This window comes from Hoplias malabaricus, chromosome 4, assembly GCF_029633855.1.
Source record: "Hoplias malabaricus isolate fHopMal1 chromosome 4, fHopMal1.hap1, whole genome shotgun sequence".
Lineage (NCBI taxonomy): Eukaryota > Metazoa > Chordata > Actinopteri > Characiformes > Erythrinidae > Hoplias > Hoplias malabaricus.
In genome coordinates this window covers 63,156,638-63,181,123 of record NC_089803.1, presented here as the reverse complement: position 1 = coordinate 63,181,123, position 24,486 = coordinate 63,156,638, and the positions used below count along the sequence as shown (strand labels likewise).

General features: G+C 37.5%; 1 protein-coding gene across 2 annotated transcripts in view; it reads left to right on the top strand.

Moving 5' to 3' along the window:
* Positions 1-24,409, top strand: part of lhfpl3 (LHFPL tetraspan subfamily member 3) — a 33,319-nt gene extending 8,910 nt beyond the window's left edge. For both annotated transcript variants that reach the window (XM_066669140.1, XM_066669139.1), the window contains exons 3-4: positions 21,164-21,394; positions 23,650-24,409. In XM_066669140.1, the coding sequence (XP_066525237.1) occupies positions 21,164-21,394; positions 23,650-23,654 (236 nt within the window). In that variant the 3' untranslated portion in view covers positions 23,655-24,409. The remainder of the gene's footprint in view (positions 1-21,163; positions 21,395-23,649) is intronic.
* Positions 24,410-24,486: the final 77 nt, after the last annotated feature.

Below are 24,486 nucleotides of genomic sequence, written 5' to 3'. Positions count from 1 at the left end.
TGTGACTGACACCTATGATAGCCTCACGGATCACTGGCTAAATTGAAAAAGCAACAGTGCAGTAAAAAAACTAGAGTAGGAGAAATAAAGTAGTTTAGCCATAAATACCTTAGACAGTTTTTTTATCATTAGCCTTGGACCATTTTTAAAAAATGGATTGGTATACAATGTGTAAAAAAGTTGGGCCATTTTTTGAGTCTCCCAATTAACTCAATTTCTATGCAAAGTCAATTTAAGCCTCTTTACCTCTCAGCCCAGTCATTAAGATACAGCTTTACAGAAAGGAAGGCCGAAGGAGAACGATTAGCTTTAGTTTGAATAGCTGAATAACTCCGCTTCTCTAACAGGCCATAATTGGAGCTCTAATTGTGTTCATAATTTAGCTTCATTGGTGGGTTTTCACAGAATTTTCCTGAAAAAAAGACAGTATTCCTTCTGTTTCCCTGTAGCTTTTTGTCTTTCTCCCCAAAAGCTGTCTCATGTGGTGTGCTATAAATGTTACTGCAGTAGCCAAATGAGGAGAAAAGTATCTAATATAGGGAGGGAATGAGGGAAGCTGTCAAGCAGAAGAAGGAGGCTTTTCGAGCTTGGCTGGCTCAGGGAACTCCAGATTCCGCAGATGGGTACCGGCAGACGAAAAAGGCTACAGCTGTAGCAGTTGCAGAAGCAAAATCCAGAGCATGGGAGGAGTTTGGACAGGCATGGAGAATGACTTCCGGGCGGCCTCAAAGAGGTTCTGGAAAACACTCCGACAGCTCAGGATGGGGATGGTCTTGGCTGACACACCTCTACAATATTGCATGGACCTCAGAAACAGTGCCCTGGGATTTGCAAACGGAGATGGTGGATGCTTTGTGGATTTGGAGAACGTGCATAACCGTGTTCCCCGAGAGATTATGTGGGAGGTGCCTTGTCAGGGCTGTGCCTTGTCTCTACTCCTGTTCCTGATATTCAGGCATCTGATGAGGATGCCTCCTGGACGCCTCCCACTGGAAGTATACCAGGCACGTCCAACTTTACGGAGGCCCCAGGCTAGACCCAGGACAAACTGGAGGGATTATATCTCACGGCTTGCCTGGGAACGCCTGTGGATCCCCCAGGATGAGCTGGTGGAAGTTGCGGGGGCAGAAATGCCAGGGCTTCTTTGCTCGCTCTGTTACCACCATGACCCTGAAATGAATTAAGCAGAAAAGATGATGATGATGATGTTGGATGAATATGTGTTTACAAACTTTTGGTCATATAGTTTAAAATTATATAATGTTTTAATTCATAAAAATCCATATGAAATGCAGTATCAACAGGAATAGACATTTTACACATAAATAAGAAGTACAATTCCTGATGGTTAGCATATTAATTTCAAATGTCAATTACCATTAAAACTGTTGTTGAATACCACTGTTTACAAAACTCAAGTACAGAGTCAACCAAAATTTGGCAAGTCTCCAGCACTTAATGTGGGTCTGTGTCCCTTAAGAGCTTTTGTGTCATTTTTAATAACAAACAGAATGTCTCATACAATTCTAATGCATGCTTTCTGGTCAGAATTTCAAACTCACCACCTTGTTCCAACGTATATGGTTGAGCAGCTCAACACTTCAATCCACCTTAAATGGTCCTGTAATTATATTTGAGTGTTTTTCTTTTTCTTTTCCCACACATTAGATTGTGAAGAAGTTCTGAGCCACTTTACCCTTAAATGTTTATGGTCTAAGGCATCTTCCTTGGTGCTCTAGGAGCTGTTTGAAATAAACATGCCTCTTAAATAGGAACTTCAATATTGTTTATGTAGCAATTATTTCCACAAAAACAACAAAATTGTGGTTTATACAGTTACCTGTTAATCATATAACCTAATACTATAATTACTATCTCACATTATGACTTTTATTGCTGTACACAGGACAAACAAGCTGTACAGATTTTGTTGTTCATTTTTGTAAAAATCTATAAGCAGCTACAGCTGATATGAAAATGATGGTAACTGGTATAGAATTAGGCTGCTGTACACCTTCTGCAGAAGACCCAATCTCATATTTCCCAGATGCTATTTGTTTAATGTACATTGATTTAAAAGTTTCAATGAACAGTTCTAAAGTCTCTAAAATCATCAATATGGACACAATATTAGCGTGTATCTGTATCTGTAATACCAGTACCAGTATATCAGTTTTTTAGCCTTTCCGTACATTTTAACTATACCATGAAAATATTGATAACCGTGATAATTTAGGAATTTTTTAATCTTGGTTTTTAAATGTTCATACCTATTAACTGTACTCTTCTCCAGTGTTATGCTAAACACATTTTCATTGTTACTCTGTAACCATTTCTAAAGATTTCACATATTCCTTTAGTTGCTCTATGGTTATTCTATACTAATTTCCATGGTTACAATTTACAGTACCAAGCAAAAGTTTGGGCACTTCTTGTCATTAGTCATTAGTGGAATAGGGCTGTTCACTGTATAGAACTGTGTACCAGCCCTACCTCTGCACATCCCAAGTTATGGTCTCAGACACATTAAGAAGGCGAGCAGTTCTACAAATTAATTCTTGATGAGGCCACAGCTGTTCACTGAAAACCATTCCTGGTGACGACCTCATGAAGCTGATTGACATAAAACCAAGAGTGTGCAAAGCTGTCATCAAAGCAAAAGGTGGCTACTTTGAAGAATCTAAAGTATAAAATATATTCTGGCTTAACACTTTTTTGTGTACCACATAATTCCATATTTGTTCCTTTATGGTTTTAATGTCTTCCATATTCATTTCCAATGTAGAAAATAATAATAAAAAAAAAAGAAAAATAATTTATTGAGATGTCCAATCTTTTGACTGGTGCTGTACATTCACAATATGTGGAAAATTGGCCAAAACAAAGATTCCCTGAGTGTGAAAGTACTGTATATAAATCCATTTACACTGAAAGGCCATCTTCTGTCTGCTTCTGTGCAACTTTATGTCTGTTCAATTCAGATCTGTCTCATGTGGCTTGCTATAAATGTTTGATATTCGCTTGCTTGCTGCGTGGAGACTGTCGGGATAATGATTCTGTGGCTTGCCCTGGAGCCGCTGAACTTTAAACACGATGAGAATGACAGAACAACACCCAAGCAAGTCACATGGGTGACTGAGGACAGCGATAATGAGACCATTTCCCAGAATCCCCTCCAGGGGCTCTGAAGATGCGTCAATCACACTGAACTAGCACATGGGGAAAGGGCTTCTGGGAAAAAAAATAATTCATAAATAAACCCAGAGTTCAAGAAGTATGTAGTCAGCCACATGCTCACAAATGGAGACATGAATGGGTCACGTTTATCTCACTCATAAATGGGCACAGATTATACATCTCAGAAACATATTGTCTCCTCCAATATTCAGAGTGATTTAGAGACTTGTTACTAGACAGCTCTTAGAATCTAAAATAAAATGTAATAAAATTTGATGTGTGTAAAGCCATAAAAAATAGAATATAGTTATATTCTGAATATAGTTATATTCAGACCTGATCACTACATCAGCTTGCATGGTTAGTTCCATGTTAAAGCAACAATCATTTCGGTACCACTTTAAAATAAGACTACATGTAAAGGTTTATAAATGGCTTTAAAATCTGTTTACTACATGGTTATAAATGTGGTAGCAAACACCTTAAATGTCATTAATAATCATTTGTAACTCAGAAATAGAAAAGGCAACAATGCCCTCTTTTTCATCTAACGGTGAAAGTGTCAGAGGACTTACTGAAAATGTCAAGGTAGAGAATAAGCTCAGATCTGAGAATGTGCATTCAATCATTTCAAATGTTACGGTGTACCACATTATAATTAATATATATTGTGGATAATTTTTTAAACCTGGTGGTTAAATGGTTTAACATTTTAACAAATATGTGATAAAGCTGACAGGATAAATATCGATTGATGGGGAAGACTAGGTGAGGTCAGTATCTGGAAATATATGAGGTTAACAATGTCGATGGATGTGGGTTCACTATTTGGTAAACAACAGGTCACTGTTTCCTTTCCTGTCTATGTGCTATAACTGCTTATTATTGACTTTTAATATATTAGCAACATATTTAATAACCATTAATAAACATGTTTTAAACGATTTATAAACCTTTTATAAGTGTAGTCTTATTCTAAAGTGGTACCATCATTTCTACAGCTTTCCAACACCCATTCACATGTTTACTTTACACATATTTTCATAATTACACTAAACTAATTTTAATAGTTAATATTTTAGATTAAACTAAGCCCTTTTTACAGTGTAATGTCAGCAAAATTGACATTAATGTAATTAGCTGTTGCCATGGAGAACTTAATTTAACATTCAGAAGCTAATCTAGAAAGCTATTAGCTAAGGTTTATTTCCTCTCCACTTCTAAAACCAAAGCATCTATTCTCTAAAAATGAAGCTGTGTATGTAAAGAGCTTGGCAAGATCACTCAGCTAATTAGTGATAATGAAGCAGTGTACCTCCTCAATTAAGAAGTGTCCTGCTAGCCTCTGCTCAAACTCAGAAATTGACTCGTGACTTTTGACTCGGTGGCACGGTTTTGTTTTTATTTCACTACTGCAACCAAACGTCAGTCACAGGCCACTGACGCAATGAGAGCTCCAACATTAGCCATTAGCATGGAGTGGTTAAAAATACTATGCTCTATTAACCTAGGAGCACTAATCTGCTCCCAGTCCGGAGGTTGATCCTCTGAGTCGAGGATCAGAAGAATCTAATTCAGGATCAAGGTCACTTTCACAGACTGCTCAAGCCACAGCAACGGTCAGTTCAATAAAGTCTGGGGGAAAAAAAATTCAATGGGTTTAACACAGACATCTTTGTTAAGACATTTTTGAAAAAAGATGACAGAAATAGACACAGCTCATTGAAAAGGAAAGGATAACAAAAGTCTGTCAAAATAATGGTTGAATTTTTTTTTCTTTTTGAAGAAAGAAAATTTAAAAATAAGATCCTAATAGCACCAGGTGACTTAAAGACCTCAATAATCCAATTCATGTCTTCTCTTGGGTTTTAGTGCAGATCTCAGTAAAGTCACAAACTCATGATACTATCTTTAGTCTCTTAGTCCTTTATCTCTCTCATGTCTTCATTATGTCTCATACTGTTTATCCCAAGGAATTTTAGGAGCATCACCATTATGACTCCTAAGCCACTACAGAGCAAATTATGAGTAATACAATTTTCCTCTGTGTTAGTTTCCTGGTGTCCTTGCCTTGTCCTCAGAGTGGTTATTTACATATGTATTAATATGCAATTATTTGTCATTGTACAATGTACAATGAAATGTCTCTTCCACATTGAACCCATCTGTGGCAGTGTACACACACACACACTAGTGGTCTAGTGCACACACACCCAGAGCGGCTGGCAGCCAACTCCGGTGCCTGGGATGCGTTTGGGGGTTCAGTGCCTTCTGCCATGGATGTTCCTGTCGGTCCTGGGGATCAAACCAGCAACCTTCCGGTACCAAGTCCGGTCGTCTAAACATTAGTTCAATGCTGCCACTTCAGGAAATATATTGACAGTTAAAACATTTTCATTTAGATATGCACTGATATTTTGCTGAAGTTTAGATATACGTGTAGGAGGCAGCCTGACCAGTGTTCAATATTGGCTGTGTTTCTAGGAAAATTTCATTACTGTTTTCTTTCTGTAAAAGTGCCACCTGCACTGAGCTGTGATATAAATAATATCTCCTAATCCAGTGTATTTACTGGAGATATTTATGGACTAATATCTCCTGTTCTCGTATATAAGAGCATTAATTGATGGTGTATATAGAATAGTGTCTCCGGTTCTGAGGATGTATATAGACAAAAAATATTGTATGCAAAGGGTCAATGAAAATTACTGGTGTTTCTAATAAAGTGGCCAGTGAGTGGAAGAACTTTATAGTGCAAATCCTGAGGTTAATGTATAAGTGTATAATAATGACTGATGAAGACCTTGGTTCAGGGGTTTATGGATTGTGTGTATGTGTGTGTGTGTGTGTGTGTGTGTGTGTGTGTGTGTGTGTGTGTGTGCTCGCTCTGGCTGGGTTGATTGCTGCTTGAATTTCTCTTTTGCTTGTGATTAAAGACCAGCCTTTAATCTCAGCAGGGTGCCTGTTAATTCTAGCACAAAAACAGTGAGAGACAGTAGATAACTTGAAAAAGAAAAGTATCCCCATTAACTTCTGCACTATACAGAATCATAGGTTTGATATCATTACAAGTTTTTGGTCAGCTCAAAACAATATACCATTTTATTTACTTCGCATTATAAATAGGTATATTTATATTTATATAATTTACAGATTAATTATTATTATTAATTAGGTAATAATTCATGAGTTTTCCTTAATAATTTTTGGGTTGCTTATTAATTCATTTTACACTGAGTGAAATGCTTACAGGAAAATACATAGCGGTTAGTGAGTAACGCATAGTAGGTACTGAACTGTTCATAGGTACTGAATCATTTGTACCTAGGTACTGATTCACTCATTTGTAGTAGTTACAGATTTGCATAGCAGATATCGAATAATTTATACTCAAAAAGATTAAAAAGATTAGCAAAAAGATTATCCTAGATATTGGATAATAAAATCTAATAGATGTTTGACGGCTAAATAACTGGGATACAGAAAACACACAGAGAGAACGCCCATTCGCTTTCATCCCAATCCTGGAAACTATGTTTATTTTCATAGATAATATTTTGAAGGTGTTTTTATTGACTGGCTCTGGGGTGTGTCTAGTGTAAATTAGCATTACTTTGAATTTCTCTTTGTCCCAAAGGAGTTGCACCAAAGCAAAAAAGTAATCGAGCACAGCTCTAACAGGAAGCAACAAAATATAACAGACAAAAAATTGAGCTGTTCTCAGTGGAGCCATTCACAAATCTACATCTTCAAACACAGCACAGACAATACAGCTGTTTCAGCATGAGACTGAGACATAGTTTTGCACATACCAACAACAAACAATCTTTTACTGGCCTTGGCATATTAATAACATTTTATTATAAATCACATTGTGTATATTCATATATTACACACTGCACAATGAACAAAAGACCTTGTAATACAGATTAAGTATAATACCATTAACATATAAGTACTGTGTAAAAATGTAAATACTCTGTTTACTGTAATGGTTTGGCATTGTTTTTTTTTTTGTTTTGTTTTTTTTTTGTTTTAGATGTCTGATCTGCACTTTTTGGATATTCATTTGATTATAACCCTCCTGGATGTAAAGTTTATTAGAGCTGCACTCTAGATATGTATTTTATTAGGAAACCTTCATTCAGGAAACTAAATTAAGAAATGAGTTTTGATTAAAGACAAAGACATGGGCAGCTGGGCTATGTTTAATTAGGAGAAAGTACTCCAATCAGAGAAAAGAAATCTCAGAAGACAGAGAGAGAGAGAGAGAGGGGGGGAGAGGAAGATCGAGAGAAAGTGGGAGAGCAAAATGACTAAAACATCACTGTCCTTAAGTGCTCTCTCTCACTTTCACTCTTCACTCACTCACTCACTCATTCACTCACAGAGAAGATATTTTTCCCCCTTGAAGACTAAAAGGAAAAGTATTCTGAAAGCTTAACATACGTTTTTCCAGTTGGAAAATGCAAATAATGTTTTAATTTACAATAAACATATACATAAATCTTTTAGAATAAACAACAAATGGATAAAGGAAATGTTGGATTCTAAAGAAACAAAAAGAAGTGATCTCTCTGATGTTTTATTTGATATTAACTTTGTTGTTTCAGTGAAATTTGTGGACTCTATCATTGGGAGATCCCGAGAGAGAGAGAGAAGCAATGAGATAGAGAGAGATTATTTAGTTCTCCTGTTTTGGAGTAAGAACACAGTGGCCCCTTACTCATGAGTATTTAGTGTTTGTGTGCAGTAATTTGACAGATCCATGATTGATTAGTAAATCACAGATTGCATGATTAAATGTTTAAGATGTACACAAAGTGATTGTGAGTAGTTTAGTTTTAGAAATTCTCTATACTTGAGAAACTTAATGAGTCTGAATCTAAATCTAGAAGCTCCTCAAACTAACTTGTTATATGAAATATAGTTATGAATGCTGAAGGCTGAAATACTATTTACAAATGTTTGAGAAAGCTTTTACTTTAAATTATCCACAATATAGAGATAAATTGTATGTCCATTGGTTTATACAGCTTATATTTAGAATGCGATCCTCTTTGTGGTCCGGTAATAAATACAGAACCGTAAAGAACTACATAACCTGATTTATGGGGTATGCAGCAGTGAAAGTGTCCTATCTGGAGTGACTAAAATTGGATACCTGTAAATTAGCTGAATTAAGAATGAATTTTTCAACAAAAAATTAGTGAGGTTAGGTCCCTAACCTCACTAATGCCTGAGTGCCATCAAATCCTGAACAATATTCCAACTATTAAATGGGAGCACAGTATTTAAACATGATTTGTGAACAAATGCTGAAATCTCTTTGTTCCTTTCACTGCCCGCTTTCTTTAGGATTGGGCTTGTGGTACAACATGATTTAAAAATATAGTAAATTTAAGATTAGGTTTAGAGTAAAGCGCTTGTTTTTCAGCTTTTTCTCATGAAAAACAAAAACGAAATGCAAACATTTTAGAATTCCAGAATTGTGATACACATCAGTTAGAGGTGGAAATGTGGAGTGCACAGTGTCTGCTCTTTGATTCTCCCTCAGGACTCAGAGAGAGATTCCTGCAGTGTTTGATCTTCTGGACCCTCAGTGAAGTCCACCCTACGGACGAGTGTGTACTTCAGCTCAATTAGTGATCAAAGCTACAGCACTGATCTGCATGTGCTCACAACTCGCAGCAATCAGCCCTCTGCGAAAATCCATCCGTTTCAGCCTTCAACCAGTTTTACAGCATGACTCTCCTCCACTTTTACACTCTGCATTACTCCTTTCTCCATACTCCCAGTATTGCTGGTAGAAACTGATATTGACACAGCAAGATTAAAAATTTTGCCCTAAATTAAACCAAAAACTCAAGACAGTATTTGGCAGAAAACTGAAAAACTGACAAAAATAAACACAAAAATGTTCTGATACCCAAGCTTCCCAAGAACTGTTCTACATTAAATAGTGCAAAAGTTACATTCTGGTGTCTAGGCTTCAACCATCCAATGTTAGTATCGTGATCAGTAAAGATAGAGGAGGAGGAGGTCTAGGTTATCACTGAATTGAACCTCCAGTCTACCAAGGATGATGCCAATGCATGTTTAATTCTGGTCTTTATTTCTTTTTCTCTGGTTTCAGCCCTATTGTGCCACATATAAAAACATTCAGAGTTTACACATATAACTACTACTGCATAACTGACATGCTTTTAACATTTTTTGGGTACAAAATTAAAAAGACGGTAGTGACGAGACCACTTAGATATTGCTCATTATACTGTAATTACACATGTTAAGACATGCTATCACAAGCTTATGCATTATGTTAAATAGCTACACTCACTGTCTCCCCATGCCCTTCATTTCAGTCAGACTCTAAATCAATACAGAATAATGGATGGATTTGGTATGAGCCAGAGTAAAAGGCATTAGCAGGCATGGCACTGCTCTGCCAGAAAACATTACTGAAGACTGTTGCTCAGATTAGCCCAATGTCAGCCCAAAAAACACAAACATTTATTGCTATAGCAGTGAGAACCTGACATCTAATGCTAACCCTTGTCTATTTACAGGAGACAGTAGTGCCTTAGTAAGCAGAACTAGAGCAATGGAATCTACAGGTTTCTCTTTATAGACCCTATTTAAATCTTGAAGATCATTCTTTTACTCCATCTGATACACTCCAGTCTTGCACTACGTTTTGTCAATGACATTTCACACAATGATATTACTTTATATTCAAATGAATTGTCCTACAAACATAAACAGAACTTAATATGAACAAACTGAATTGGTAACTCGAGTTTAGTTTTGTAGCACTTTCAGTAATGCAGTTAGCGTTCTCCCCAAATTTGGAGACATTTCAACCTTAAGTGATATGAAACAACAATGATAGGTCAATGTTACCCACCTATGGCGCTAGAATAGAGCAATATCTTCTGTATTTTATAAAACATGTTTTTTGATTACCATCCTACTTTGTGCCAGTCTGTGCAGTGCTGGCAATAAATGTTTACAAGGGAGATTAAACAGGGGAATCACAGAATTAAGGTAATGGTTTTAACTTCTTGAACCTTCAGCTTATTAAAGCAATAAGCCACTCCAGGCCATTCGTTGACTTCTCAAGTAAGGGTTACCTTACTTCAAGTGTTACTGGGACAGACCCCAAACACATGTATATGTACAGTAAAGTTAACTATATTATAACAGCTTTTAAAGTGGTTAAACTAATTAAATTTGAGCCCATAGGCTTCCCAGAATGACTGTAAAACATTGGTAAACCTATTTCAAACATGGGACACACTCTGTGGAGAATCAACTTGTTCATTCTGTGTCTACAGAAAATTTTGATAATTGAGTTGTATTTAATAGAGAAAATGTACCTCTGTAACTCTTGTAATTAACATTTTCTTCTTTTTTTGTGGTAATAATGTATAGCCCTTTTAAATTAACCACTAAAGTCGTGTCAGTATTCCACCGTGTTGCTTTATTTGACGATTGCTGCACAGAGACTATCGTGTGAGGGCTGAGACATCACGTCGTGTTACCAGAGAAGAGAGAGGTGTTGTTTTTTGACACAAAAAGACGAGCTGTGCCAAGACAGTGAACAAGAATGGAATACTAATAAGATCCGAACCTCAAGAATATCAAACACACTCCTGCTGAGAGCCTCAACTCCCCAGGTGAAAAAACCCAGGAGATGCCAGCCTTTCAAAGGGGGAAAAGTACTGCATGCTCTAAAGCCCCCAAGCAGTAGAACTACACTCTCAGCTGAAGTGTTCTAAAATAATAAGCAGTGTATGAACTTCATTTAAAAGTTCATGTTGGGAAAAGTCACATTTTACAATGCATACCATTCATACCCCAGTTCATCAAGTTTATATGCAAACATTGACAGCCCATTTTGAATTCATTTGTATTTGTGAGGTCATAGAAACCAACATGTTCACGTAAGACCATGCCCATTTACTCAAGTTTAAATCATTTGTCAGGCTTTGACTTCTTGAATGACCCAACACTGCCAGCGCTTCATCCCACAAGGCACAGCCAAGACTTGTTATCCAGAATTTTTTAGCAGTCAATACAAACATTAAAATTAGGATGACCAGATCTGAGATGGTGAAAAAGAGGACACGTCCGGGGGTCCTTTACACCTTTATTTGCTAACAAAACATAGGAATTTCTTTTTTAATTCATCCGAGAACTTACATTTACGTTTCGGCATAGCTGCTTGAAATGAGGGTAGGTACATGAGCTTTGCCTGATGTAAACAAGGACTACTGACGTGCAGACTGACCAATTAAATGTTCACAGAGAAGGTTATCGACCAATAACGGTAGCTCTACAGTCAGACGATCAGAAGATTTTAGGCTACTTCACCACTCCCCCTTCTCACTCAAGCGAACCATTTGGAGTAGGGTAGGGCGGGACTAGTTTGTGAATGAAACACTTCTCGAAATTCTATGTAAGCTCTACAAAAACAAAATCCCGGACGTTTGTGAAATTCCGCCCGGACGTTATTTTAAGTCTAAAAAAGAGGACATGTCCTGGTAAAAGAGGACGTCTGGTCGCCCTAATTAAAATTGATTAAGAGATAGCGTTGTTAATAAATGAAAAATAAAAAGTCATCTTGTCAGAAAATTCAAACTTTATTTGATTCTAGCTAAGAAGACGGAGTTTATGAAAGAATTACAAAGACTTGGGGCCACATCAGACTGACTTCTTATACTGTGTCATACTGTGACATTATCCATCCATCCATCCATTATCTGTAACCGCTTATCCAATTATGTCCATAAAATCCTAGTGTTTAAATAGTGTGATTCTGATTGTGTGAAAAATTGTATCTCAGCCATTGTTTCAAATGTAATTCTTACGTGAAGTGTTTAACCAGCATCATTTGAGGATCTAATGAAAATTTGCAGATGGTTTTAAAAAGAAATTTGAAGCTATAGCAAGCTGCTCAAAAAAAAGTTCAAAGTTTCAAATCACTCATCAAGCCCATTAAATCTGGTATTAAAACCCACTCTTTTGTGGAAGTTCTCTCTTATCAGACAGCAAATTTTAGCCATTATTGAGGGATATTTTTTTTATTTGTTTTTCAAATCCCAACAACCTGTAAACAGATTTAGATTGTTTACTTGCGCTTACATCTCACGTTCACTTGCACACACAAATAGGTGACCTCAATGATGGATGCTCACTGCTGGATTTGCACACACACTTACACACACCCAGTGCCTTACTAATATTTCACTTGCCTGCCGTTGCCATAGAAACCACACACCTCCCAACTCGTCTCCGGGTTGTAGAGCGTCCGTGCTGTTTGGCTATTAGCCATGCACGCACACACACACACACACACACACACACACACACACACACACACACACACACAAAGAAGGGAGGGGGCGTGTGTGTGTCACCATGGTAACTTGTAGTAGAGATGGTCTCAGGCCTTGGCCATGGATGGACAGAAATAGACACACACACACACACACACACACACACACACACACACTAGTCTCTGTTAAAGTGATAGTTCAGCACAAATCATATTTATGTTTTCCCATAACAAGCACCCTTTATTTAATTTATTTAATTTATTTTTTTATTTGTATGCTTCATGAGAAAACATTACACAGATAAATAATTAAATATAATACAAATTCATGTAGTAATTAGTGTCTACCAATTGTCTTTTTGCATCTTCCATCTTTTTTTCAGGGAGCTCTTCCAGTTTTCCACAGCAATCTGCATCCACATATCTATAGTATAGGTTTAATTAAGTCAAACCCAAACCCATTCAGTGATGCTGGGGTGAGTGGGCTCTGTAGCGGCCTGTCCATTGTTCTAAGAACCACAACATTTTGTGTCTATTTCCTTTTTCATTGTCAGATTTCTTTGAAGAGCATTTTAAGAGTATTCAATCTATTTCAAGACAGGTTTGTTTTTTATATTTTAAAATGCTTATCCAGAGAACACTTCATGTTTCAGGTTCAGGTTTTTTTTTATCTTTTTAAATGAAGAATAATGCATAGATTTTCTTTGTAAGAAATACTACTTGCTTTTACTCTGGAATAAGACATGTTCTCTAAGGAAAATTACTTAAAAAGTAAATTGATCTTTAAAAAAGGTTATAATCATTTTGAATAAAATACATTTTGACTTAATTTGTTTTCCCTTAATAAGAAATCACATTTTAGAATATATATATTGTATGTGTATATTAATTCTTTGATAGTGGCACTAGATCAGAGAAGTAGCAAAGTAACACACCCTTCCCTTAATCACACAGAGAAACAACACAAAAAACCACTTCCTGTCTTTTCAAACACAGCAGCGGAGGAAAGAGGACATGTGTAAAACATTCAGGAGAACCATCTCATCCCTCTGGGCCTTGCATAGATACTTCCCCCACATAAGCGCACACACACACACACACACACATACATAGTTACGGATTATATATATTCTGTAAGTATAGATTATTCTGTATATATTAGATTATACAGAATCTAAATGTACTTACCATCGCAACACCCCCCACCCCCACACACACACACACTGGCTTTGGTCTGAGATCCAACAGTTTCATTCACAATCATTCCTTCGATCACACAGAGACATCCAAACATACTGATATTCAAAACAGAACAAGAAAGAGGCCTTATCATGACAAACAGACTTTCTTTTTAAATAAGAGTTACATATAGTGTGTAAACACTGTTAAAGTTTACAGTGTTAAACATACAGTCCATATATCCAAAGAAAGTATTTTGGATACGCTGATTTTGTGACATCACAACAACCAACACATTTACATTCATCTGTCTACTCAGGCTACAGTAGTTTAACCTTTTGCATTCGCTTGTTGCATTGTTACATATCATCGCTGTTCACTTATAATAAGTATCTTCCTTTTTATTGATTTTTAGTTTATTACATCAGTTCAACACAACAATAGAAATGACCCAAATGGATTTTCTTTCTTCTGTAAAGTTTATATTTTGGAGATACACCTTTTATTTTGTATGAGTTTTTGGGCCAAGGCATAGAAAGAAATAGTAATTAGATTCAGAGAATTAAGTCAGAATTCTGAGAAAAATCTCAGGATAATTCAGTGCACGTATAATGGGGCAGACACAGCCACAGTGTGATTGAGGTAAACCATGGTATAGATCTCAGAAATAAACATTCAGTTCTCTGCCACATCAGGACCAGATTGTGATTAGGATTTAAACCTTGAATCGGCACAAGAACCCGTTTATTCAAAAGAGGGCATGTTTCACAGGATACAATTAATGATCACGAAAATGATCCAGAGGGAGTGGAATTCCGGCATGCTCGCGAAGCTCCGTCGCGTTACGGCTCGGACTCGTACAATAAACTAAAGCAGTATGCATCGCAGTCAGGGGCTGCACTGACGGGGGTTAGTCGTCACGTCGTGTGGATGCATTTAATAAATAAATCTGTTCACTTCAATCAATGATTCTTTCACAACTCACTCATGGCGTACAGACTAAACATTCTGACTGTATTCTCTGAATTATACTGACCTTTTTTTCAGAATTATTCCAAGATTTTTCTCAGAAATCTTTTTTTTTTTTGCATTTTTATTTCAACTTATTTTTTTTCTACATGTTAAATTCCCCAAATAAATAGAAGTTCTTTATGAAAGTGGCATATTTACATTTTTTTTTCACTTATAAAATCAGCAAAACCTTTAACCAAAACATTTGACCAGTGCCCATTGGTGAGTGCAGTTGTATTTTAATACAACTGTTTAGCTTCATCTCTACATGTAATGCCATTATACATTTTGAAAAGCGTATAACACTAATGCTTTGTGTGCTGCATTTCTGTCTGTCTTCTTGTGTTCTCAGCTTTGCTTTGGCTTGGACAGCCGGTACGCTCTAAGCCTCAGCAGGTCTTTGGCGGAGGGCACTAATTAATAGAAACACCTGTTCCCAATCAACACTACTGCCTCACTGCCCCAGAGCATTGTGGGAGTTATGGTCCTCCATATGTGGACAACTAGTTCAAGTTTAATTACACTACTTGTCCAAATGTTTGCAGAAAGCCCTTATAAGTAATGAATTCAGCTCGGAGAGTAGTGAATTAGGTTCATTTGCAGAAACACAGAGTTGGTATAATTTGTGTAGAAAATAATTAAATGAAATCGAATGCTCTGTAGATGCACAGGACCCTAAAGTTTGAATTTTTAACATTCCTTGACAGACCTCTGTCTAAAAAAGCCTTCATCCCTTGCTTAACCCTTTTCGACCAAATTAATTTTGGTCCTAGAAACAGTTCCAAGCTCTCTCCTTTGAACTGTCCCATGTTCGCACCTGCTTTGATGGGTCAGGCAGTGTCACTTCACAAAGGATAGAGCTGTGCATCCAGCTGACCACAGGAGTAGCTGAAGCCCCACTTCTAAAACAGTGCTGCAAGGCCCTAGAAATTATGTGAAAAAGTCAGCATGTTATGTGTGTTAATAAGAATAGAAGCCTTCAAGGAGATTAATAAGTCTCTTGGTCTCCATGCCCGATGTCAATATTCATCATCCATCATTAGTACCTGACCTCACTAATACCCTCATTACTGCCATCAAATTCTCAAAATCTAGTGAAAAGCTTTCCCAGAAAATTAAGAAGAGGTTATCAAAGGAAAGGGTGAACAAATGCAATGAAAAAAACTTTCTTAGAAAGTGGATAGGATAGGAGTTTCTCTAATAGAGAATGAGTCGATGTCTGTGTGCAGCTTTATGCAGTACCTCCAGCTGTGTATGTAATACTTGGCATATGCTACTTTCCTCTTGAGTGATAACAGTGTGTGTATATTAGGGTTCCTATTTAATTCAAACAGACACAAGCAGATGCTGCACATCATGTTGTGTCTAAACTGAGGTTTGTCTTGGTGTCAGTGAAGCATTAAAGCTGCAGGATTTTCAGTGGAGGGAGGAAGGTAATTACACGTTTATATGTATGCTAGTAGCTATATTATAGCATTGTTTTAATCCATTTAATAGGGTTAATGATGCTAGAGCAGGTGTTTTCAAAATTTGTTCCATGGATGGCACACTGACATGGATAAATGTAGAAAACATTGATCAGATAATGGAGGCCAAAAAAATGAATCCAACACAATCCTTCAGTTAAAACCTTATTGTTTTTAAGGCAGAAATATCAGATATGTTTTGGAGGGCTCTCAAGGCTTCAGTATTGGCTTCAAGATCAAACAAGAAACAAACACTTTACTACACTTTCCCTTGGACAAATCTGGAAAGCATTTCAAGTTTAAATATAACTTTTGATTCTGTTTATTTAAAAACTCTACATTTTCATTGTCATAGGGGAGAACTTTGCTGACTTGGCTCTTCAGAAATTAGGTTATTCAATCAAATAAAACAAGAATAATGTAATTTTTAATCATTTAGGATTACTTTTAAATCATTGAAAAAGAAATCTACTGAAATATGGCACGTCTCTTCCAGTTGAAATGATGCATGACCCCAATAGGGGGGAAACACAGAGATGACCCAGAGCCATCTCCCTAATTCTCCCTAATGAAATGAAGCTCATGATTTCTATTGCTATTATTGCTGAATAAGTGGTGAAGCTGTTAAATACCTCAACTGTGTGTTGAATATAATAAGCCTCTGATTTAAGGCAGTAAATCTAATGATACATTTTATGGCATGCTCCCTTCTGCAAGGGAGAGACTGTTAACTACCAGCATTGTCCACTATTATACTGTGGTTGCTCACAGAAACAACAACAGAAATATCAATAATTTTTGTGGCCACAAATCGTCAGTTGGATGAAACAGTGTTGGACATATTACATGACCAAATGTATGAGGATACCTTTTCTAATGATTTATTTATTTTTAATAAAGAATATTTAATGAGATTTTGCCCCACTTTGCAGCAGTAACAGCCTCTAGTCTTCTGGGAAGACATTACAATGGAAGACTGACCATTTCTGTGAGAATTTGAATTGCAATCAGCCACATTATCCTTAGTTATTTCTGCTCTTCATTTCAACACAAAGGTGATAGAGCTTTAGAGAACATGATTAATAGGTACAGCCCTAGATTATGCCTGGCACAAGTGTAGTGATCTTGGGATCATTTACTATTGATCCAGAACATTCCATCTCAACTCACTCCCCTCAGATTTTCAGTTCTATGCAAGGAATAAGCATTGTGTTTCAGCCTTTCTTACATTTGAACCTGTTTGCATTCAGTGCGCTTTAATCCTCTCCCCCCCCTGTCTCTCTCAGCTGGATAAATAGCCACAAAGCCATCTCAGGAGATGATACACAAATGAAAATAATGATGCCTTCCTGCTACAACACCACAGATTAACAACACAGCATGAGAGTAGAGAGAGTAGAGAGAGAGAGAGAGAGACTGAGAGGTGAGAATGAGAAAAAGGGAAGTGACTGAGCTAACATGAAGAGTGAGAAAAGCACAGAAGTCACATGGTAGACTTAATATGCATTAGTCTTTTCTGCTTCATTTATTAATTCATAATTAATTAATTTATTAATGCTTTTCTCCTCCTCTCTCTCTCTCTCTCATCAGCAGAGATGTTAAGGTCTTATCAGCTGTAATGATGAGTGAAACAACCTTAATGAAGGAGAAAGGGCAGCTCACAGAAACAACTCCATGTGTTCCTGCAGTGCATATTAGCATGCTAATGGCTAATCCATACAATATACTCTGACAAGGCTAATATTTTGAAAATATATTTTCAGTATATATGGGAATACACTGATAATAGATAACACTCATTCATTCATTGTCTGTAAGCGCTTATCCAGTTTAGGGTCGCGGTGGGTCCGAAGCCTACCCGGAATCACTGGACGCAAGGCTGGGACACACACTGGAGGGGGTGCCAGTCCTTCACAGAGTGACACGCACTAACTCACATTCACTCACATCTATAGACACGCCAATCCACATACCAGCGTGTGTTTTCGGACCGTGGGAGGAAACCGGAGCACCTGGATGAAACCCACGCGGACATAGGGAAAACACACCAAACTCCTCACAGACAGTCACCTGGAGCGAGACTCGAACCCACAACCCCAGATCCCTGGAGCTGTGTGACAGTGATACTACCTGCTGTGCCACTGTGCCGCCCTAATAGATAACATTAAAGACTTAATTAGTAATCTTTATCACCAAAAAGAAGTAAGCTATTTTTATTTAAATAAAATAATTGTTTTTTTTTAACCTTTTATTTATTTATTTACTTTACCAAAAATACACATTGGTAGGTGGATTGGCTACTCAAAGATGTCCCTAGGTGTGATAGTTTAAGTGAATGTGTGGTGCCTCTTCCATTGTGTTCCCACCTTGCGCCCAGTGATCCCAGGTAGGCTCTGGACTCACCACAAACCTGAACTGGATAAGAGGTTACAGACAGTGAATGAATGAATGAACGAATGGAAAGACTCAGAGGGGAGTATTAGGTAAATAAAAGCCCGTAAAGAGAAAAATAAAAGGCTAAAGTCATTCTGAGCGCAGATATCAGATGGTAATAGCTTAATTGTTAGCTGAGTTAAATGAAACTAATTAGCTACTAAACTGCTTGCCACTGGGAGTATGTTGAGCAACCTAATAAATGATGTCAAGTTTCCTTCTAAACCTAAAAACTCCTTTATATCCAAATCTTTTAAACTCCCAAATAACCATCTACCTCACTGGCCACTTTATTAGACACCTGTATCCTTTAAGTCTCCTAAGAATGTTCAAAGTAAGTATTAGGCAGGTCTTTGTTGAAACCTGTAATCAGTTTTTAAATACTTCTACTAATGATATTAGAAGGCATTCACATGAGTGTTGGTCATATCTGCAAAGGGGTTTCGCCTCAGAAAAAGCTGCCACACACTGCAACTGGGTCAGTTTTTCAGCAGAAATCACCCCTCAGATCTATGACTGCAGATATAGACTATAAATAGAGGCAGAGATATGTTGGATGTGAGTTCAAACCCCAGAGTTCCAACTCTGTCTTTTAAGGTAAGATACGATTAGAGAAGATAACAATTTATTGATCTAGAAGGAGATTACAGAAATTTAGTGATTTTAATAAAGTGGCCAGTGTATGGTGCATCTCTATCTCTACTTCTTTCTGCCTTTTACTTTCTTTCCTTCTTTCTCTTGCTGTAATTTTACTCCCTTCATTCTTTCTCCTCTCTCTACGTCTTGTTTTTTCCTCTCAATTACTTTCTTTCTTACTATATTTCTTTCTCATTTTCATCTCCACTGCATTTTCCTATCTCTATCATGTTTTATTTAGGTTTCCACCTGCCATTTCCATTCCTGCATGCTTTGTCATCTTCTCTGCATCTCTCTCCACCTTCTTTCACCTCTTTTCCCGTTTCTTCCTATATCTTCCTTTCTTTCCATTTTCCACTCTGTCAATTTTCTCTTATTTATTTATATACCTTTTTTCCCTGCGTATGTATTTTCTTTTTTCATTTTGCTCTCTTTGTTATCTTCTCATGCAATCATTCTTTTACCCCTCTTTCATCATTTCCTCTTTTCATAGATTTATTTATTCTTTCTTCTACATATTTTTCTAATTATTCTTCTATTCGTCCCTGTCTTCTCTTCCTTTTTTTCATTTTTCATCTTTGGTTGTCACTCCATCTCCATCTTATTGTTAGGGTTAGGCTTTTCTGTGTAGTGTCTTTTTACTTTATCCCCCCTTCCCCTTTCCACCTATCCCATCTCTACATATTAATTCCTTTTTCTCCTGCTCCCTCCTGCTCCTCCCTCTCTCTCTCTCTCTCTCTCTCTCTCTCTCTCATTCTTTATCAACGCTATAAATGATCCCCGTCACCTGCTGATAACAGCTCTATAAATATGTCATTTCTGACACATGCAGCTTTTTCAGCCTGTAGCTGAGTAAAAATACCCCAGTGTATGAGTGTGAAGGTGGTGACTCACAGATCTTGGAAAGTTTTAATAAATTATTATTGTCTATGTGGCCTAAAGTTTGGGGACAGCTGCTTTTCCAGCATTTCTTCTAAATGACGAGTATTACAGGAAGTTAACCACAGTCAATTATAATGAGTTCATTCAGCTCAGGAATTCACATCTCTGTAAAAATATAAGAAATGAAAAAAAAAATGACCTGAAGCAGCTGTACATGTGTTTAATGTTACCAGGTCCAACGCCAAGTGAGGACAAGGGGGATATAATGTCAATGAGCTGCGGGCTGTGGACCAGTGGAGTTATAGTGATGAAGCACAACGAATACCTTTGGAAAGAAATGATCTTCCTTTAAAGAATGAAACTTTTGGCCATGTAGTGTAATTCTGCTTTGACAGGTTTTCACTTTTATATTTATTGAAATTTAAATGCAGTGTGTGGACTGGAACGTGTGCTGAGTGTGTGATTAGTGCTCCTGTCAGGAGGTGCTGATATCCAATAACCTCATGTTCTTCTCCTCATTCAATTTAATGATCCTGTATTTTTCTGCTGACCCCTGTGGATTTCCAAGTATATTCTCTATTTCTCTGTGTCTTGCCATGATTCTCCTTTATTCTCTATTACTTTCTTTCACTTTTATTCTCTTTCACTTTTATTCTCTCTCTATATAGCTCCACTCTCCACTGGCTCATTTTAATATGTATGCTCTGACAATATGTATTAATCAGTATTAATCCAGATTACCTGATATGTGGGTGGCACGGTGGCACAGTCACACAGCTCCAGGGACCTGGAGGTTGTGGGCTCCAGGTGACTGTCTGTGAGGAGTTGGTGTGTTCTCCCCGTGTCTGCATGGGTTTCCTCCGGTTTCTCCGGTTTCCTCCTACAGTCCAAAAACACACGTTGGTAGGTGAATTGGCGACCTCCAGGGTGTATTCCTTCCTTGTACACAATGATTTGGGTAGGCTCCGGACCCACCACGACCCTGAAATGTATAACCAGTTACAGAAAATTAATGACAATTAATGTGTGTGTGTTTCAGGTACTTGTCTGGTCCTGGGCTGTCTGATTTACCCTGATGGATGGGATGCTGATGAGGTGAAGCGGATGTGTGGAGAGCAAACGGATAAATACACCATTGGAGCATGCTCAGTTCGCTGGGCCTACATCCTTGCCATTATGGGCATCATGGATGCACTCATCCTATCCTTCCTCGCATTTGTCCTTGGCAACCGTCAGAATGGCCTTATGGGCGAGGAGTTGCTTGGAGACAGTATGAAAATAAATAACATTTTCATCGTTTACGTACAAAGGAGCAATCAGTCATTTCAGTCATCATTCCAGTGATTATTCTTCACCTTATGAAACGTGTATCAGAGATTGCGTAACATACTCCATGGAGCACGATTTGGTTCTTACAAGGAATACAAAGAAATTTGATCTATTTTATCATGTGAGGTGCACAATTGTCAAAAAAATGAATCACTTATTTAAAAATAATTTGCTATTCTTTGACTCATTGCTCCTTTAAATTATGAAGTGTCTGTTGTGGTGGATCCATCCTTCAGTTCCTCATTTTTGTAACTACACAAATTATGCACAAGTTTATTATAGACACTGAGAAGTTCATAGAAGGTACTAAATAATGAATTGCGTCACTAAAAAGCAATCTTACGTACAGAAATATAAATCATACAAATGTTATTTTAAATAAAAATTGGGTTGCTTTGGGATGAATGGGCAAAACAGAGGGGGAATGAGTGAGATAGAGAGTGGGGAATGAGAGAAAAAACTCTGAAAGTGTGAAGCTACCTTGCTTTGTGTGAATGAGCAGACACTCAGATAAACTACTAAGGTCTAAAGGGACAGTAGTATGTATGTGTGCTCTTAGATGTTACAAACATAATGGAATAATAAACAGTTCGTACATGCAACAGTATCCATGTACTGACTGAAGAACCAATATTACATCACTTCAGGTGTTACACTTACTCACTGGGTGCAGCTGAATGAAGTTAGAGTTGGAGGATGTTCTGATGGTCTCGCTGAATCTGAGGAGAGTTCATTCTTATTTCCTGAGTTGAAGTTCTTTATCACAGTCTGTGGGGAGGGGGTAGAGAAGTAAGAAATAGAATGAGGCAATGTTTGAAAGACAGAGAAGGAGAGGGAATGGATGAAAAGAAAGTTGGTTGTGATCAGGTTGAGGAAAAAATGGGGAGATCACCAAGACAGAAAAAGGTGAGAAATGGAAGAAAGAATTGCTGGTAATTGTTTGGTAATTAGATGATTTAAAAGATAGATAGATAGATAGATGAGAGAGAGAGAGAGAGAGAGAGAGAGAGAGAGAGAGAAAATTTACTGCAGGCTGGGTTTAATTGCAGCTTGGGGCTCCGGACTGAGCCATGCATTACTAACAACAGTTTACACAGCTCACTGTCAGTTTGTCCACATTAATCACGCACACACACACACACACACACACACATGTACGTGCATGCACACAAAAATTCTATCTCTCTCTCTCTCTGGTGATCAATGCCTGGTTTCACAGTATTCCTCAGAAATAATATTTAGCACCCAAAAGCCTGAAAGTGTTCATATCATTTTCAGTTTTACTGCTAAGCTCACAATAATAGTGATCATTTTAAAGCAATAGATTGGCAAAACAATGTATATCACACTAAAAAGAATCCACTCACTTATTCTATAGAACATTTCAAGCCATTTAAAATATGAAATTAATGTGAAAATAAATGTGTCCTGTTAAATCATTATGACACATTCATTTGTACAAGAACACACACGCCAATGAATGATGTGTCAAAATGTCTTCTTGGATATACACATAATTTGAGAGAGAGAGAGAGTCACATTTAATGTCATGCTTTAAGGCTCTATAGAGAATAATACACATTGTATTTGCATGGAGTGTTTAAAAACAGGGCGGCACGGTGGCTGCTCCAGGCCCCTGGAGCAGTTACACAGCTCCAGGGGGGTTCAATTCCCACTCCGGGTGACTGTCTGTGAGGAGTTGGTGTGTTCTCCCCGTGTCTGCGTGGGTTTCCTCCGGGTGACTGTCTGTGAGGAGTTTGTGTGTTGTCTCTGTGTCTGCGTGGGTTTCATCCGGGTGACTGTCTGTGAGGAGTTGGTGTGTTCTCCCTGTGTCCGTGTTTCCTCCGGGTGTGCCGGTTTCCTCCCACAGTCCAAAAACACACGTTGGTAGGTGGATTGGCGACTCAAAAATATCTGTAGGTGTGAGTGTGTGAGTGAATGTGTGGGTGTGTGTTGCTCTGTGAAGGACTGGAGCCCCCTCCATGGTGTATTCCTGTGTTGTGCCCAGTGATTCCAGGTAGGCTCTGGACCCACCGCGACTCTGAACTGGATAAGCACTTACAGATAATGAATGAATGAATGAATGTTTAATAACAGCTGAAGGTGTTAGCTTATTTTCATTCAACAGAACATGTAATTTTAAATAACCTTTTACATTTTTAAAAAAATTCTATATTTCTGCCTTTTTTTTTACAGGTTGAATTTTCACCCATTGAAGAAAACTGAAGTTTGTGATGTCATTATCCAGCCATTTACCCATTATTCTGTGGGTGTATGGCCTGTTTTTGGAATTTAAAGCTAGGAGATGAAGCGAGGAATGAAAGAAAAAAAAATCAGGTCAACAAAGTCCATCTCCGCCAGACTGACCCTCAGAAACAACAAAAGAACAAAAGAAAATGGATTATACCCTGAAGCCTCCGGCTGCTGTTAAAGTGCAGCTCTATGGACAGTATGTGGCTAATGCCATTTTCCGGACGGAGGAATGAGAGAACAGTCTTGGTTTTATGCATTTCAACATCTGTTTGTCTTAATCACTCACAATCTGTCTTTCTTTCTCTGTCAATCTCAAACACACTTAAAAAACAGAAATCACAGAGAACACACTCTTCTAGGACCTGATTATCACTGAACTGAATACATAATGTGTAGGTCTCTTGGAGTTTATTATTTCTGCTCTGGATCGCTGAGTCAAAGCCAAGAAATACATGCAACTTGAACTGAAAGGCTGTAGCATAAGCTATATGTTGTTTAAAGGAGATATTTTGTCTGTTTCTCGACTTTTCAGTGTTTTAACATGAGCCGCCAGGTTGCAAGGATGTTTCAATGGACAGGCGTAAAGGAGAGGAAAGTGATTCCATGATGTTTTACTGACACAACGAATTTAAGCCCAAACATAATGTGTACAGAAAAGAAGAAAATAGTATATATATATATATATATATTATATATGGAAATACACCACATGCCAAAGGTTTGGGGACACATTCCCTTCACTCTTTAAAAGTGAGCCTTGCTATAACTATTTAATTAATG